Raw genomic sequence first — 17,265 nt, 5'->3', positions numbered from 1 at the left:
AAACTATGAATTTTGAGAATCTAAGATGACATTAAAAAAGTTTCCATTCATACTCTAAACTTTAAAATATGAGAAATATTATGTTGTTTTTCCATTCACTTCTTCAGCAATAGCACCTTTCCAGTAATCTAATTATTTCAAAGGTATCTGCATTATCTTCTTGAAGTGAAAATTTTAAGTCACAGCTGGCATGTGCTTTCAAAGTGCTTAACTCAAACATCATTTCCCCTCAATAATTTGCCACACCATAACAGGAAGCAGGTGAAACCCTGCAACATAACAGAGCTTCAGATCATCAAGACCAGGTATGGGAAGAAGAGTTACTAGGCCAGCACATTAGACAGTTCCTTGCAGAATGCCAAGATGGTAATGTTAACCAGAAATCAGTGCAACATTTGTAGGGGCAGTTTGCATACCAGCACTCCAATTCTTATATTGTTAATCAACTTAATGAAGTTACAGTTAAGCCATTGTGTTTACTTCTTTAACAGTAATTGTACGTTAATACTATTCATGCTATCATCAGTTTTTAATTGACAGTACACGTGCAGTGTGCATTATATAGACTCAATTATTAACACACTCACAGTAATCTCCTGAATTATTCTCCAACAGTGGTGAAATATAGCTACAATTATGTACATTAGCTGAAGTTTGAAGAGACCCCTGAAGGTCATCTATTCTGAAATTCCTGCTCACAGTGAGCTGGTCAAGGCCTTGTCTTGACAGATTTGGAAGATTTCAAAGGGTGCTGACTCCAAAACCTATCCAAGGAAACTGTTCTGGTGTTTGGTCATCCTCATTTGATATACACTCACATTCATTTCCTCAACTGATTTCCTGTACTTCAGTTTGTGTTCATTTCTCTTCAATCTGTCCTTGGGCATCACTGTGAAAAGCCTGGCTTATCCCCCAGCCAGGTATTTGTACACAAGGCTAAAACCTCCCAGAGCCTCCTCCTCTCCAGGCTGAACAGTTCCACTTCTGTCAGTCCTTCTCCCATATATCAGATACTTAAGGTCTTTAACCAATGTTGCAGTCCTTTGCTGGACTGTCTCCAGAATGTCCAAGTCTCTCTTGCACTGCACAGCTGAGAACTGGACCCATCACTCCAGGTACTGAGCAGCAAGTGAAGGACCATCTCCTCTGACATGCTGCCAGCATCCAGCTACTGCAGGCCAGGAAGCTGCAGACTTTTGTTGCAAGGGCCCACTGCTGGCTCATGGTCACCTTAGCACACACACACACAGAGGTCTTTCTGTGCAAAGCTGCTTTCCAGACAGTCAGTCCAGCCTGTGTTGGTACTTGGTCTTATTCCTCCTCAGGTGCAGGGTTTTGCATTCCTCTTAGTGGATATTCATGAGATTCCTACATGCCCAATTCTCCAGCCCATCCAGGTCCCTGTGATATATCACAGCCACTCTTCCCAGATTTATCATCACCTACAAACTTGCTGAGGACACACTCTGTGCCATCCTCCAGATCATTAATCACCTTGGTATCAATGCCTTTAGTACTACATTAGCCTCCAGCTGGACTTTGGGCTGCTGATCACAACTTAAGCCAGTTTCTGGCAAATCCCTCTGTACCTCACCTAGCCAATACATGTCTAGAACACCTATGCCTGGAACAACCATGGGGTAAACGTCAAAAGTCTTGCTAAAGCTCAGATTATATTCACAGATTGCCCCACACTCACAGAACCAGTCACCACATTGTAGAAAGTACGGTTTCCCCTTTGTAAATCCATCCTGACTACTTCCAAACATCTTTTTGTCCTGAAGGAGTTCAAAAAGGATTTGCACCATAGCCTTCCCAAGGACTGAAGCAGCTTTCTGAGACTACGTATTTTGGTACGGGAGTAGAACATAAAAAAAACTCCACGTGTATTTAAGAACATACAAAACAAATTGTTTCTGTACCACTTTGTTCTCTTCCTTAATTAAGTTTTTCTTCTGTTCTTATAGCAAACTCTTATTGCAAGTAATAAGACAACATATTTCTAATCAAGCAACTTAATTGAATCATGACAGACTTTAAATATTGCAGAATAGAATTTTCCAGTTATAAATGCAAAATGGTATCTTCTTAGCTCTGTGGTAAGCCACAATTTCATTTAAGTCTCCATTTAGAATGGTGGGAAAGCCCAGGAAGATAAAACTCATATAGCATTTAATTAATATATAGAGATACTATTCAGATAAAAACATCATTTTTATGCAGGAGGAAAAAACCCAAACAAAACCAATCATTACTCCAGGGTTACTACTACATCTATGTCAATATTTGGTTCATATATAATTTTATATATATATACTTCTCCATACATATTGATACTAATATGTAAATAAAATTACTTTTGAAGAACCTCTGGTGACAAGATTCCTGCAACTTTAGATCATAAGTATGTAAGTATGTGTTGCAGAGAGCAATTATTCTGTAGTATATTTTTCATGGTCTTCTGGAAACACAGCAGAATTAATAAGCAAACCTAACTAATGAAGGCTTCACGACTGCTTTTTACAGTCAACTTAATTTACGGTGCAGTGTTCTGTATTTGACACCATCAAGGAAGATCCATGTAGGATTAAAATACTGTATTTTAGGAAACACACACTGAAATTGTTCAGTTTTAATATCAAGAATAGAAATTTATAAATGGAAGCCTTAGAAAGATTGTACTAGTATCAACTATAAAACAAACTTAAAATTCCATCAAACTGCAGCAAAACATTCCCAAGGAGTATTTTACATTGATAAACAACAAATAAGGATTTCTTAGCTGACAGGAAGACTTTTGTTGGAGAATATGTTTAAAAAGCAAGCTGTACTAATGCATGAAATAAGATTAAGTTATGATGAAACTTCTGAAAGGCTTAAAAAACAGGCATCTTTTTTAGTCTTGTCTATTAGTTTTGCAGGATCTGGAGGGACAGGCCAGTAATACTCATCTAGTACTATATCACAGAACAAAAGGCCTTGTACACAATAAGCAATTAAAATACTAAGGGAGCCTAATGAAATCCACAATCAAACAGCATTGGGACTGACTGATAGATACTGGAAAAAATGAAACAGCACAGGAGCAGACAAAAGGTTTCAAGCAGAAGCCTGCACCACCAAGTGGCTTGTGATGTGTGTACTACATCAAAAACTGATTAATTTACATTTGACAAAAATGGGAATATTTTCAAGTAATCAGCTGGGTCTAGGAAATGCCATAACATTGGTACTGTTTTCTCCTTAGATCAGTATGGAAGATATATCTAGATGTCTAGTTTTAGCAAAGGCACAGATTTTAACTATTCTTCCTAACTCAGACATTCAGCTTAGGCACCTTAGCAGATCAGTTACTTTCATCATGCAAAATGTAGCAACGATGTTCATGAGCATGGTCCAGAACAATTGCTTTCCTCCCATTTCAAACAAGTAGATATTCCAGTGTAAAATACAGGGCAGAAATGTAACGGAGGAATTGACCTGAGTAAGGAAACTATCACCTCTTACAGAAAACTATTAATTCTGTACATAACTACCAGCACAGTGGTTCTAACACTCAAAAATCTACTTGCAGTGAGTGTTGCATTAAGTACTGTTTTGCAAAACATGGTGAATCATGGTCACACTTTTAGCTTACTGAACTCATATATGGAAATTATGATATTCCAAACTAGTAGTTTATCTGGCCATAGAAGCTCTCATCACCCTACAACCATCTCGTATGACCAGCAGTGAGACATTTCACAAAGAATGATTATGACTGGAAGCAACATATGAACCATCAGAAAACCAAACAGACTTCAGCAGCTATTTAATTCACTGGATTCCACATTTTTCCTGAAATTTAAAAATAATTGGACCCAAGAACAGCTTGGAGCTCTGTCCTGAAAAAATAACTGCTGAAAAGTAGATCATCTTTTATGATTGAGATGCAGCTGTGCAAGGAAACAAAGCCTCATTATTAGTATTTGCCTTCGGTGCTACTAGCTAGAACTTCTGAAAATATCACCTATAAAACCTTTGAGACTCAAGACAGAAGCCTTCAGGCACTATGAACGTGGTTTTTATGTGTTTGCAAAGGTTAATGGAATTACAAAACAGAGCTAAGCAAATTTTAATGTTTCTTACAACTGACTGGTTGAAAGTCTGGTTTCCAAATATCAACTGTCTTATAAGGAGCACTGTCTTCTTTCCAAAGGGACATCATATCTCAGCATTAAATGAATGAGCTTATTTCTGGGGTATCCATTAGTCTACCATAAAACAGGGAGTTTCTTGTTAAAACAATTCTAGACTCTTCAGAAAGTGTGCCTGAAGACATCCTGCAGTTTACCATAGTCAGTGCTGCATTTTCTACTGGCAAAAGTGATTACAACTGAACTTCATAATAGAGTACAGCCTCACATCTTTATACTGAAGTGACTGGCACCTCTTGAGAACAGTACTAGCCTGAAGTAATCTTACTACCTACTCATAGAAAAATTCTCGTAATTCAAACCAAGGGTTATTTCACTAAAATAAGATTGAAATGCAACTTGTTTCCTACTTTCCTGTAGTTACATATTTTGCAATTTAATCTTGGTCTAAAATATTAAAAAACTACCATTTGACTTAGAACTTGGACACATATATATTCAAAGGGTATTAAAGCCATAAAACCCAAGTAGCTATTTTTCCATACAGCTCAAAATCCCTATTTCCATTAGTGATTTTAAGTCAGATTTAATAGCTATATATACAAAATATCTAATCCAGTGGTTTACAGTTGTAAACAAGCAATCCATGCAACTATGAAAATTCAGAACTAGAACATAGCTTTAAAAATTAATACATGTTTTACACCTGTAGCAGAATTTTTCTTTGAAGAGAACTTCTTTTAAACTTTAGATCTCCAGCTGAGATAACTTTAAAAAAATAATGCATTAATTCAAAAAAACTTGACTAGTACATGAGACCCTACACCTTCAGGAAAACTTTTACGTCTTACCAAAAAATCTAGTTTGAGCTGTCAAGTGATCAGCATTGAAAGGATTTGATATGCGGAGCATTTTTAAAAATAGGTTGATATAGTCCTAAAGATAGAGCTTTAAACTGAAATGTTAACTGACCTCTAGTGATAGCATTAAACACTTACTACAACAAAAGAAATTTTCCTTTTTCCTATAGAAAAAAGGTCTTTATATATAGAGACTTGATGCCTTACCTCTAGGTCACAGCTGTATTCTGTGCCATCCAGAAGCATCACTTTACACTGCACAGTTTTGATTTTCTTGGGAGATTTCTGTGGAATGTCATCTGTTTTAATTTCAGCTGTCTGCACTTCTTTTGTTTCCCTTTTTTCCTTTTCTTCTTCGTTTTCTTCCTTTTTCTCCGCAACTTTCTCTACTTCCCTTTCTTTACCATCTTCTTTGACAAGCTATATAAAACAAAGTGAAACAATGACTGAAAGTCAGCAAGGTGGATATTTTTAACCTGTACATTTATTTTATAAGCTACTAAAAAATAAGACATTAATGTTTTGTAAAAGTTATGCACATACTAGAAGGACAACAACCAGCACAAGTATTGAGGTCTTGCTTGGAGACCAGATAGTCTAGCTTTCAAAGCACAGAAGGTACCTTTTTTCCTTTCCTTGAAATTAGAATTTTTTATGTTTTATTGCCTTTTTTCCCCTAAGAGAAACAACTCAAGAAGCTCCAGGAATTATACTAAACTAAAACCAAGCATTCATTAAAGACAAGTGATACAGAATCACAGAATGGTTGAGGGTGGTAGGGACCTCACAATCATCTAGTCCATTGTGGTTAGCCACTTTGGAGATCAAGTATTGGGCTGGATGGACCCTTGCTCTGATGTAATACTGTTGTTCTCAGGCTCTTGTTTTATTACATTTCTCTGAGGCAAACAGCTCAGGCATTTCTAAAAATGAGTACAAGAAGAAAAAAAACCTCCCTGGGGAAATAACAGGTACTTCACACCTCAAAATGGTTGCAGTCATTCAGTTTGGGAGCATGTCCTGCATCAGGCAAAGGGTTTGATCTCTGAGTAGAGATGTGGGATTTGGCCATTCTGTGGAAACCCAGCTAAACTGAATAACACAGAACATTTTCAGAAACTGTACTGCACTTGTTTTTGGGTTGGGTGTTTGTTGGGTGTTTTTGGTCATTTTTGTTGTTGTTGTTTGCTTGTATGCTTTTGTTTTTTTAAAATTTCTTCAGATGATCCACAGATGTCACCCTCATCAGAAGGTACATGCTTCCTCCCTACACAGAGACAGAGCCAATGCCTAGGCTGAGATGTGATTACCCATTCAATCCTTTCTGCTAGTACTGGGAAGAAATGCCAGAAGTTTCCTCAGCATGTACTGCTAGAGAAAGGAGGAGGCAGAAAGAGGGGACATACAATAATCATTTAGTCCAATTGCCAAAGGCCCCTCTAGGGCCACGTAGAGACTTTTGCCCAGGACCATATCTAGTTTAGGTTTTATTTTCTTCACAGGTGAAGACTCCACAACATCCCCGGGCAACCTGTTTCAATGTTTGACTCACCCCTTTATTAATCCTCGGAGGTCTATCCTCTGCACCACCATCACCTGGGCTAAATGCTTTCCTTACCAAGTAAAGGTCCTATCACCATCACAGTAAAAAGAATTTGTTTGCGATTTGAGATGTAATGTCATGTTTTTTAATTTAGCTCCATTGTTTTTTGCTATCTAACTGCATATGACATTGGTAAGATTCCCCTCAATCCTTCTCTTCCCCAGGCTGACTAGTACCGATTGTCTCAGCCCCTCCTCATATAAAACATTCTCTATGCACCTTATCTTTGGAAACCTAGAATATGAAGTTTGAATGTTAAGAACTGACAAGCAACTTCACAAAAATCAATACTGAAGCCTAGCTACTGGAGTAGCCATAATTTTTTCCCCCAATATGATACTAGCAAAGCTTGGCATGAAATACATAAGTCATTAATTGGGTTTCATTAAAATTACTCCAAAGTATCTATGAGATTTCCCCACATGTACCTGTGGTGTTTCAGCACTACTGACGGATAGTTTTTCTTTGTCATCTGCTTTAGCATTGTGGTGATTTTCAGCTGCTTCTTCCAAGCTCTTTTGCGGCTGAGCCACACCCTCTGGTGTTTGGCTTTCACTTTCTTCAATTACTTGCTCTTCCCCTGTGGCTTTTTTCTTGGGCTCATCTTTGGGCTCTGCCAAGGTGTATGATTTTTGTTTCTTAAGCCAGGGGGGGAGGAAACGAGAAATACCCTTGCTTTCAGGCGAAGCCTTCTGCTTCTTCTGGCTACTTGGACTACTTTGGTTAGTTGGTTCTGGGACAGAAGAATCTTGAGCTTCTTCAGAGGATGCTTCCTTGGACTTCTGATTTTCTGGAGTCTCTGACGCTTCTTCAGACTTGTCCTTGGCTTTGTCAGGTCCCAGCTGCTCAGAATCTTTCTTTACTTCTGTCTCTGAACCAACTTCAGTTGTCATTGTCACAACTGACACTAAAAGAAGCAACAATAAAAACAGTTTTGTTACAGAGCATCACAATTTTTACTGACTAGTTATTTGCAGTATTTTGGAAACTCTTGTAGATTATTAAATTTAAAGAAATACTTCTTTTCAAATTCCCAGTTCACAAGTAAAAACAGTCCACTCAAACTTAGTGCTCTGCAGATAAAGATTTTTAAAACACCAAACTAGACAGATACATCTAGAAATAGTTTCCTTCTCCTTGATAAATATTTAAGTATGCTCACTGAGATGCATTTGTCTTTTATAAGTTACTCCTAATGTTATTGGCCAAGATCACTTCACAAGTAACTTCATTTCTCTTTCTACTTGGCTCCTTGGCTGACCTAGAAACTGAAAATTTCTGAAGAATATCCACCTTCTCTAGTAAAACTGGCAAATGCAACCCCGTTACTACTCAGTGACACTTATCAATTTGAAAGAAATTATTGTAAGAAAGTGAAAGAGTAAGATTACCAAACAATAGGACAAAAGGATGGTGAGCATGAGGCTGAGTATAAAAAACACTGGAAATTATAAGTCAGTGATACTACTGAAGTTAATAATAATGCTAGCAAGCACACTTTTTTTAGAGTAAGATTGGGTTCTTAATCAGGAGTTCATACTAATCAACAAAAAAATCATACATAATGCTTATACTCTCATCATTTGTAACTACTCTTCCTTCAGTGAAATTAAAGACCTATCCTATTACTGTAACAACAGGATATGCAATAATAATCCTTAATTTTAACATCAATGATATTTATTGAAAAAAATATTAACTAAATGAACAAATTTTGTTATCTGCATGGCACTGGATTTTGATGCATTGCTTTGAAAATGTAATTTTTCCAATGTATTGAAGTGAGTCAACAAAAATATGCATGCAAGGATCCAACAAGAGTTTAAAACAGTTAGATTCCATTAGATGTTACTGGCATTTACTTACAACCTTCTGAAAACCATTTGTTTTAAACTCACGGTCTGTTTGTCTGGCCTGAAGTTTAGCGCGTTAGTTACAACATAAAATTTTAATCTTCACAACATTGGACCTTCTTCATTACAATTGATGGTGATCACTTTGTGCCATTAGAGTCAAGAAAGCATTAGTTCAGGACTCCTGCTAAACTCAACAGCTGTTGCCTCACCCTTGCCCAAAAAAGAGTCAAGTAGGTTATCTAATTCAGGCTGGATGCAATTAAGTCACTCAACACTTTTAACGGCACTTGAAGTCAACTGGGAACTAGTTTAGGTCACAAGGCAGCAGCAACACTTTGCCTCCAACTTTCCAAATCACATTCACAGGCAGTCAGAAATAGTTAAACTAAGCTATTCCCAAGAAGGGGGAGAGGGGGGAAATTAAGGAAGCTATTAGATGCCTAAATATACAAGAGAAGCTATTCTGACGAGATGAACAATACTGAGCCAAAGGAAACAATCTTGGTAGTTACCTTATAAAGAAGCTTAGACACAAGAGCCTTGAACTATCTACAAATTCACATTAAGCAAGCATCTTGAGACCTAATGTTGTGGGTGTTTCTTTGTTCATCACTTAGCATTTCACCATCTAAGACCAAAACATTCCTCTATGGGGAAACATAAATGAAAAGTATCTTTACTAGTACATTAGAGACGTCTAAATACATTTCAAGCTTAAGTATTACAGTTATGAAGTAATTTCTATCACTTTTAATAAAATCCTCTAAGTTTTATTAATATTAATAAAGCTTGTTGTGATAGAGTATTAAACATCATATAAGTATTATTTATCTCAGAGGTAACAGGCCTCTGAAAGGCAGCTTTCCATTTGACTGTTGAGATTCAAGAATTTGCTATTTAAAGCCATGTACTACTATGCTAGTTTTAAAGCTAGTACTAGTCAAATTACATTTTGCTATCACCTTTGAATCTTACACAGAAATGCTGCTGTTCTTTCCTAATGGTAGGTTATCTACCTTAATATTATAATGTAAAATTTTTTTATCAAACCAAAACATGAATATATAAAAAATCAAAATCAACCTTCCCTGAGAGAAAAGTCAAAAATTCTGTTGATTAGTGAGTAACAATCCATATGCTTAATAAATTCAGGTTTCATTATTAACAGAGATGGTGGTGTTTTTTATTCTCATATAGCTCTAAAAAAGAACTAATTACTTATGAGAAAGTAGCTAAAACAATTTCAGAAAATTTGATAAATTTGATAAATCTTCAAAGAAGTTACAGAAAAACCACTATCTTTCCTGCACGCTTTTTCATTTTTCAAATATGCAGAAATGCATAAAATAAATGTACAAACTAATAAAAATTCATTATCTACCACTCTCAAAATTAAGATCACATTTTGGTTATATGGTCAAAAGGAGACATCTCCATAAAATTCCTTTGAACTGAGCAAAATAAACCACCCTGTAAACATGTTGCTATGATATTGTTCTAACAATAAAAGAAACTGAGGACATCAATTTCACATATCTTAACTGATTAAATTTAGACAGGATAGCAGTGGGTGGTACAAACTTGCTCAGTGTGAAATAAGAAAGGTTCTGCATCCCAGTGTGTCCAGGTTTTCATAAAGTTATAGTTAAAAGGACAACTTGGGTTTATACTGCAGAAGCAAGGGAACCTTGTTACAGCCCCTGCCCTGTCTGAATAGGTCTGTCCATGTCCACTTAATGCCTTCATTAGATGCCCACAGTAGGAGGTGATTGCTTTCAGGAGCTCAGTTTAATATAAACTTGTTTCCAGGGAGAAGAATATGAGGAATAGAGAGGAAATACCTACAAAACAAAACACACCTCTTTGCTAAGCCTGTATATTTCTTTATACTCCCAGTGGTCTCTAAATGAACTGAGAAGAGGTGGATGAATTTACTGAACAAGGGCACTGACCAAGAGCACAAGGCATAGTTTTCCCAAAATACCTACCTTCTCTACTACGTAACCTTTTTTCTAGAGTTGCATTTTAGTATGAATTAGTCACTCCTTGAGAAACAGAAAATTGGGTCTACCTGCCCTCCCCATACTCCCTATTTCAGTACTCTGTCCAATCCTTCACTTTTGTAGTTCACTGAAAAACAGAGGTAGGAGGGACAAAACACTAGAGTTCTACGATCAGTCTACTACTGCAGTTTGTAAACCCTCTGATGTTAACTTTCACTGTATTCAAGCAGATCATGTAGCCACAGTTTTCCAGAAAGGGCTCTGATCCCCTCCTGCACTGAAAGCAAAGATCTCACAGAATCCCACCCAGCCAATAATGCACCAGAAAGAAAACGGAAACAAGCAGCAGACAGCATTTGCCTCAGAGTGGGAAGACATAAATCAAATTAGATTGAGAATTCAGAGTTCTAAATTTCAATCACATGTTCTCTTCCTTTCCTGTCTCCAAGTAAACTCTCATTTGCTCTTACTACATAGTATAAAGCACAATACATATTTTTGCCCCTATAAATTTCTTAAGCTCTATAAAGGCATGATAGGGTTCTCCTCATCTCACCTTTTTTGTATTGCAAGGTAACATTAAATCTATATTTCATTTTGAATTGAGAAAGGAGAATAATAAGAATAAGAATCTTGCAGCAGGAGTAGACAGAGAAGGAATCTTAAGAGAGATGCTCAAATAGAAGTATTACCAACATCTGAACAGAAGGAAAAAAAATCTTGATAGATTTTGCAGTTGACCTTAAACACATGCACATTAAACCAAAAGTGATAGCGCCTGTATCTTTTGTAATCCTCCAGAAAACTTAGCTCATGCAGACCAAATGTCTACCCAAACTGCAAGGACCAAGGGGGGGATGGCAGAAAGTACTGGAAACAATGTGGCAATTGCTGAAGAGAGAGTGACTTTGTTAAAACAGGTCCCACTTTTACACAGAGCAGATAATCCACCCTAATCATACCTCTATAACTTCCCCAAGCAAGGGTGCTGAACAGGAAGCAACTAAGGACAACAGATATTCTCTCTCCTCTCCATTCATCCCTTCCTCTCCATTTTTGTTCCACTGAGAAGATACTAATGCTGGTCAGAGTTCACGCCTGAAGGCTGAACAGAATGCTAAATTCTTTCCTTACCACTCTTTCCTCTCAAATATACAGACTGGTCAGTTGGTTGATACCTTTCTTCCAGTTCCTCACAGAAATTCTTCAAATGTAGTTTTCTGACCAGAGGGATTCCTACCACCATAGATAAGCTATAAACAGAAGATATATCAAGTATAACATGAAAAAAAAAAAGAGAGACAAAAAAAAAAGAGTAGTTCGAAGATCACAGATAATGTTGAGCTAAAACCAACTGCCATGAAATGAAGCTTTCTATGATGATCCATGTTTTGAGTCACTGCTTCTGTTAAGGCATTTCTTATTTATCAGCACAGATGAACAAATTCAAATCCTTTTTTCATACATTTCTGGATCTCATTTTACTCATTTTCTGAGTACATAAAAATAGAAAGAGGCAGTCAAACTTTTCTTTTTTAAGTTTGTCACTGAATTTTACAGCAAACTCAAGAAATAAAAATTGCTTTGATAGTTATACCTCCATCAGTCTCCTAGGATTCACAGAGAAACCATCATGTGATAGAAGCAAAAAAAAAAAATTTATCAACTTACTTCTACTGAAATAAAGTACAGCTCAGTGCACTAAAAGCCAACATGCCTGCCCAAGTTGTGTAATTTCCTGGATCACCATATTTATTTTTAAAATCGTTGCCTTCATATATTCCAAATACTTAAGCTCACATGGGGTACACTTAAAAAAAAAAAAAAAAACAAACCCCAAAAGATGGCCAAGAAAATTTCTAACATCTGAAAAAGTATACATGAAAACCTGAAACAAGGTCATGTGTATTTCATCTGCTTAAAAACAAAGCAAAAAACCTCCCAAATAAAGTTGCTAATTTCTTGTCATATTATTGATCAAAGCACAGCAGAAGACTGCTGTGCATTTCACCGTTTGTTAGGACACATCACTTATATCAAAACTATGCTTGCTGCTTTCAACATGTAAGATTTGTTGATGTAAAAGCCATAATGAAGTAAAATCCTAGCTGAAACAGTCATTCAAATTTTAGAGTGTAAATAAGTCCGGTTTAAGCAGTAGGTAATACCTGAGGAAACCAGGTACTATACCTAGAAGATTTTTTCAAAAGCATTAATTGATTATTTTTTGAAGAGTACAATAATTTATTTTATATTTCAAATCAGGTTGAATGCACTAACTAGACTAAACGTACTAACTAAATAACCTTATTTTAGATTTGTTAAATTTTAAAACTTGTATTTTATCACCACTATGTAAACAAGGACAGTTATGGCATCCCATAGTTCTGTATAGCTTCATTTTGCTGAAGGTACCAATATACCCAGCACACATTCTATTAGCAGAAAAATCAAAAAGTAAAATCCATTTTCTCCTTTTAGTCATTGTTTAGATGGATTACTACAATTGCAAAGACACAGAGTGCTGTGAACACAAAGGAATAAATTAACAACTCAAGAAAGCAGTTTTTAGCTTTGAGATCCTCAAGAAAGCAAAAACATCCCTAAAATCGGCTTAGTTACATCAATCTGTGACATTTACATCACATGGTTCCCAATTAAATATTGTTCTCTGGTCAAATATCAGTCCAAGAGAGCCCCAGTTCTCCCATGGGAACTTGCATCCTTATCTCTATTTATAAAGACACAGAACCATATATACATACAAACATACTTTGAAAACTGAATCTAATAATTTGGATTACATTAATTTTAAAGTAGATTCCTAAACAAAAAAAAAAAAAAAAAAGAAGAGAGAGAGACTAAAGTCAAAGATCAACACTTTAGCAAACTACTGAACACGATTAAAAAAAAGTTTCAACAGAAAACCCACAGGAAAGGGGTATGTCTTACATGTACAAAATCTAATCACGTATTTTTGAATGATTATTCAAAGATGATCTCTAGCAATTGAACCCAAACCTAGGTATTCACACACTGAATGTGACACTGTTTCAGTTTGCTCCTTCCCTGATGATCACTGTGCATAAAAATCAAGGTTAACTGCAGAAGCAGAAGAGACAGACTGCAGAGTCGGCTTTTTTGTGAATCTCTGCAGTAGCCACAGGGCAGAAGGCTGTCAGAGTCCATTGGTTTCCCAGGCTGCGACGAGACTACTGGAGCTGGGGCCTGAACTCATCTCATGCTGTCATGGCTCCTCCTCATAGGCTTAGAAGATAACACACTGATAAACAAGAACCATCCTATATGCCGCATATAGCCAAAAAAACCCTCAAATTTTTTCTTTTAAAGCTTCACAGTTCATGAAGAAGCATAAAGCAATAATCCAGGTGACTAGACAACTAAACCGATGTTATGACTCAGACTTTTGCCTTTGTAATAGTATTTCCTACTAAAAATAATTTTTCCCAAAAGTAAGCCAACTAAAAGAATCACCCTTTCTCCTCGTGATTCTGCTTCCTAAACTGGAGGCTTGCTCGTAAAGAGGTAACCAGGTGACATTGCCAGTCTGTATATTGGTCAGCAGATGGTGCCATAATAGTTCTAAAAACCAGTAGCATGTTTCAAAAGGTCAAGCTTTAAACAGCAACAATATTCCAATTTCAAATGTAATTCCCAAATTATGACAAGTAATGGAATGCTTTCATAGAAGTATTAACATAATGAGTATTAACATATTTTAATAAATATAACTTCAGAGCCAGTGAATTACAAGTCCATGACAATACAAATTAGTTACATTAGTAACTAATTAATACAGTAACATGTGTTTCTAAATACATACGCATATTCACGTAATATCTAAGCTGATCTCCTAGAGCAGAAATGGCACAAAATTGTGTCTTCCTAAAAGATCCTATACCTATCAAATCTAGTTTACAGGCATATCACAGTGGCTAGTAGCCTCAGAGTTAATAGCAACTATACTCATAAGCACCCTTTTATGTAGATGGTGAGGTCACTATTCAAAATAACAGGTATTTCATTAGCCTTCATGTCATCATACATTCATGCCATCATACAAGTGATCATCTGCAAACACTTAATGTTCCTCTCCCAAATACATTCTTGTCTTTGTACAAATATTAAAATATTGAAAGTCCCTAGAACTAATTTTTGTACTGCAAGAAAGTTGTAGATGTGCCCCCCAGTTCCTTGCAGTACACAGAATACACAGAACTTACCAGAGAAACACTGACATTTTCCTATATAGGATGATGAGAACTTAAAAGGTAGTTCTGAAACAACAACGTAAGACAAGTAATTCTGAAGATCGCAATGTTAGAGAGAAGTAGCTGTCTCTGTCACATTTCATTGGCTGTCTAAATCCTTGTTGTTTTTTTTTTTTTCTTTGTCTTCATAGCAAAGTGAATATCTGCAGTCTTGACAGAATATTTTCCACAATAAAACTATTATGCTGACAAATTTATGTAAGGCAACTCTAGGGAAGTCACCTAAACTTTGTAAACTCAAATCAGCATCCAGGAGCATTACTATTTCTCAATATCCTTATTCCCATTAATGCAGCACAACACATACCTGTTACTCATCACTCAAGCACCTCATCTTTTCATAAAACACCTGCTGCAGGCCATCTCCATTTTGCCTAGTGGATAACTTGGTTATTGCAATCCATATACAACTTCAAAGGCTCAGTTTTAATGGATATGCCAGTTGAAGGGATACTTCTGATTTTTCCAGAAAGGAAAGATAATACTACGAGACATGAAAATGAGTGAGAATTCTTGAAACACTATTTTGTTAAAATTTCTCTCCTGACACTAGGTAGCAATCTAGAAATGTATAACAAAACATATAATATTAGAAAGTGCTGTTTCCCAAACTACATAAAATGCATTGAAAACTGCATCATCTGTGTAACAGTACACACAGAACACACAAAGTTCAACCCCAAAGCTTTCAACGAAATCAGAACATAAATACCTTCCTAGTGTTACACAGAGCCAAGCTGTGATGCCCCCATTGGAATCTGAGATTACATTAAAGCACATATACATGCTGCAGTTCTTAGCGCTACCTATACCATATCCAAAGATAACAGAGATCTGTTCATTCTGTATTTTCAAATACACTGTTATATCCAGGCAAAAAAAAAGTCTCAAAGAGCAGCTTCATTTAAATCAAGAAATCTGTCTTTGCCAGGGTACATATGCTAATATACAATCTGTTTACGAAGCTAGCTTTGTGCTGTTCTCCAGCACAGAAAGAAATGTTGTAAGCTGATGAGAATCCAACAGTCATTTTGAAAAGCTGTATTGAACAAGTGACCCCACCCAGGCCATGACACTGCTAGAGAAGGACATGCTCAAGTGGAAAAATGGGATTTGGTTCCAAATTCATTCCAGCAGCCAGAAAACGAACATGGGTCAAGAGACAGCTCTGTTTTCCTGTTATCTGTCCAACAAACTAAGAATAACATAGGTTTTGAGAAAAATCTCCCCCCTATTTTTAAAATCAACTTTGCAAGTTTACAGTGTGTTTTGGTGTTCACATTAAACACTCAAGATAACCACAATTTTAGAGACTAAAACCACCAGTGAGCATTCATTTGTTCTAAGTAATGCTGTACCTCTGATCTCCATTCCTATCCTTCCACTCTATCCCACCTCGCCAAATGGCTGTTTCTATACCAGTTCCACAATTTCACTGAAGCAGAGACGAACATACATCTTTTTTCCATTCTTATTAAGGAAACTGGGGGGATAGACAACAACAACAATCCTATTTGGGTTCTATAAATTATTCACCTTGTTCTGATTTGGAGGCGATTGATTTTTACACACCACAATAAAAAAATTTCATTTTCAACTTTCATCCTTTTTATTTATAATGTACTGGCAAAACTAAACCCAGTTTCTTTTTATACTGACAACATTAAGTTCACTCTTGCATACAGCATGCTTCCAAGGCACTTACAATAACATGGTTAATCAAAGCACGTCCCAACTCAGTGAAAAATAATGTACTAGTATTTTTTGTACTGCAAACTGAGAGGCCTCAGTGTAACAAAGTTCCCGGATGCTGGAATTCCAGATGCGCATTATTGTTTTGACAAGTATCTATTTCCTGTTCAGTGGAAGTCATATAGAGAATTATTACCCTCTCACACGTTTAGGAAGTGTACAACAGCATGCAAAAAGAGAAATCTCTGCAATACCAGGATTCAATGTCAGGAAGCAACTAGCCTGTGCTTTTAGTAGTGACAGACCTGTACAAGCACATTTAAAAGTAATTTCCATAAGCAGAGATAACCATTAACTTTATTTCATCAGTACATTGAGGCTGAATGTCATACAGATGTGGGCACTACTGAGATCACATTGAAAATGCCTGTTAGCTTTTTATTTCAGCTAAACCAACTTAGGAACGATGGCTAGAAACAACTGAAAAATGTATTAAGACAGTTTGCTCTGTCATATGCAAGACTAGGGTTCAACAGACAAATGTTGTTTACAAAGGTTTTAGGGTGTAAACATAGTCACAGAAGTGTCTTTTTTGGCAGCAACATCAGTTTTGTATTTCCACTTTAAAGGGGGCTTTATTTTTGCTATTGTCAAATATAAGCATTGTAAAGGGCACAGTTCTCTTCAGCAAGCCACTTTAAGAATACTGGTTGATGTTTACCATTACCAAGGGAAACAAAGTTGGAAAAAGTGATAAGAAAATTATAAAGTCTTTTATACAGAGGACACGTAAAGAATCTTCTCCTGCCACTATTTTTTAATG

At 36.3% G+C, this 17,265-nt stretch overlaps 1 protein-coding gene across 13 annotated transcripts in view; it reads right to left on the bottom strand.

The window, feature by feature from the left end:
- The window catches only part of EPB41L2 (erythrocyte membrane protein band 4.1 like 2), a 111,976-nt gene that overhangs the window by 59,175 nt on the left and 35,536 nt on the right, over nucleotides 1-17,265 (bottom strand). For 12 of the 13 annotated variants that reach the window (XM_050314575.1, XM_050314574.1, XM_050314583.1 and 9 more), the window contains 2 exons: nucleotides 7,028-7,506; nucleotides 5,204-5,416 (listed from right to left, as the gene is read on the bottom strand). In XM_050314575.1, the coding sequence (XP_050170532.1) occupies nucleotides 5,204-5,416; nucleotides 7,028-7,492 (678 nt within the window). In that variant the 5' untranslated portion in view covers nucleotides 7,493-7,506. Of the gene's footprint in view, nucleotides 1-5,203; nucleotides 5,417-7,027; nucleotides 7,507-17,265 lie in introns of those variants that run through there. The other variant, XM_050314587.1, reaches the window with a different exon arrangement.

The sequence above is a fragment of the Myiozetetes cayanensis genome, unplaced genomic scaffold (genome assembly GCF_022539395.1).
Source record: "Myiozetetes cayanensis isolate MyiCay16 unplaced genomic scaffold, myiCay2020 scf2-11, whole genome shotgun sequence".
In the NCBI taxonomy this organism is placed as follows: domain Eukaryota; kingdom Metazoa; phylum Chordata; class Aves; order Passeriformes; family Tyrannidae; genus Myiozetetes; species Myiozetetes cayanensis.
This window is presented reverse-complemented; position numbering and strand designations above follow the sequence as displayed.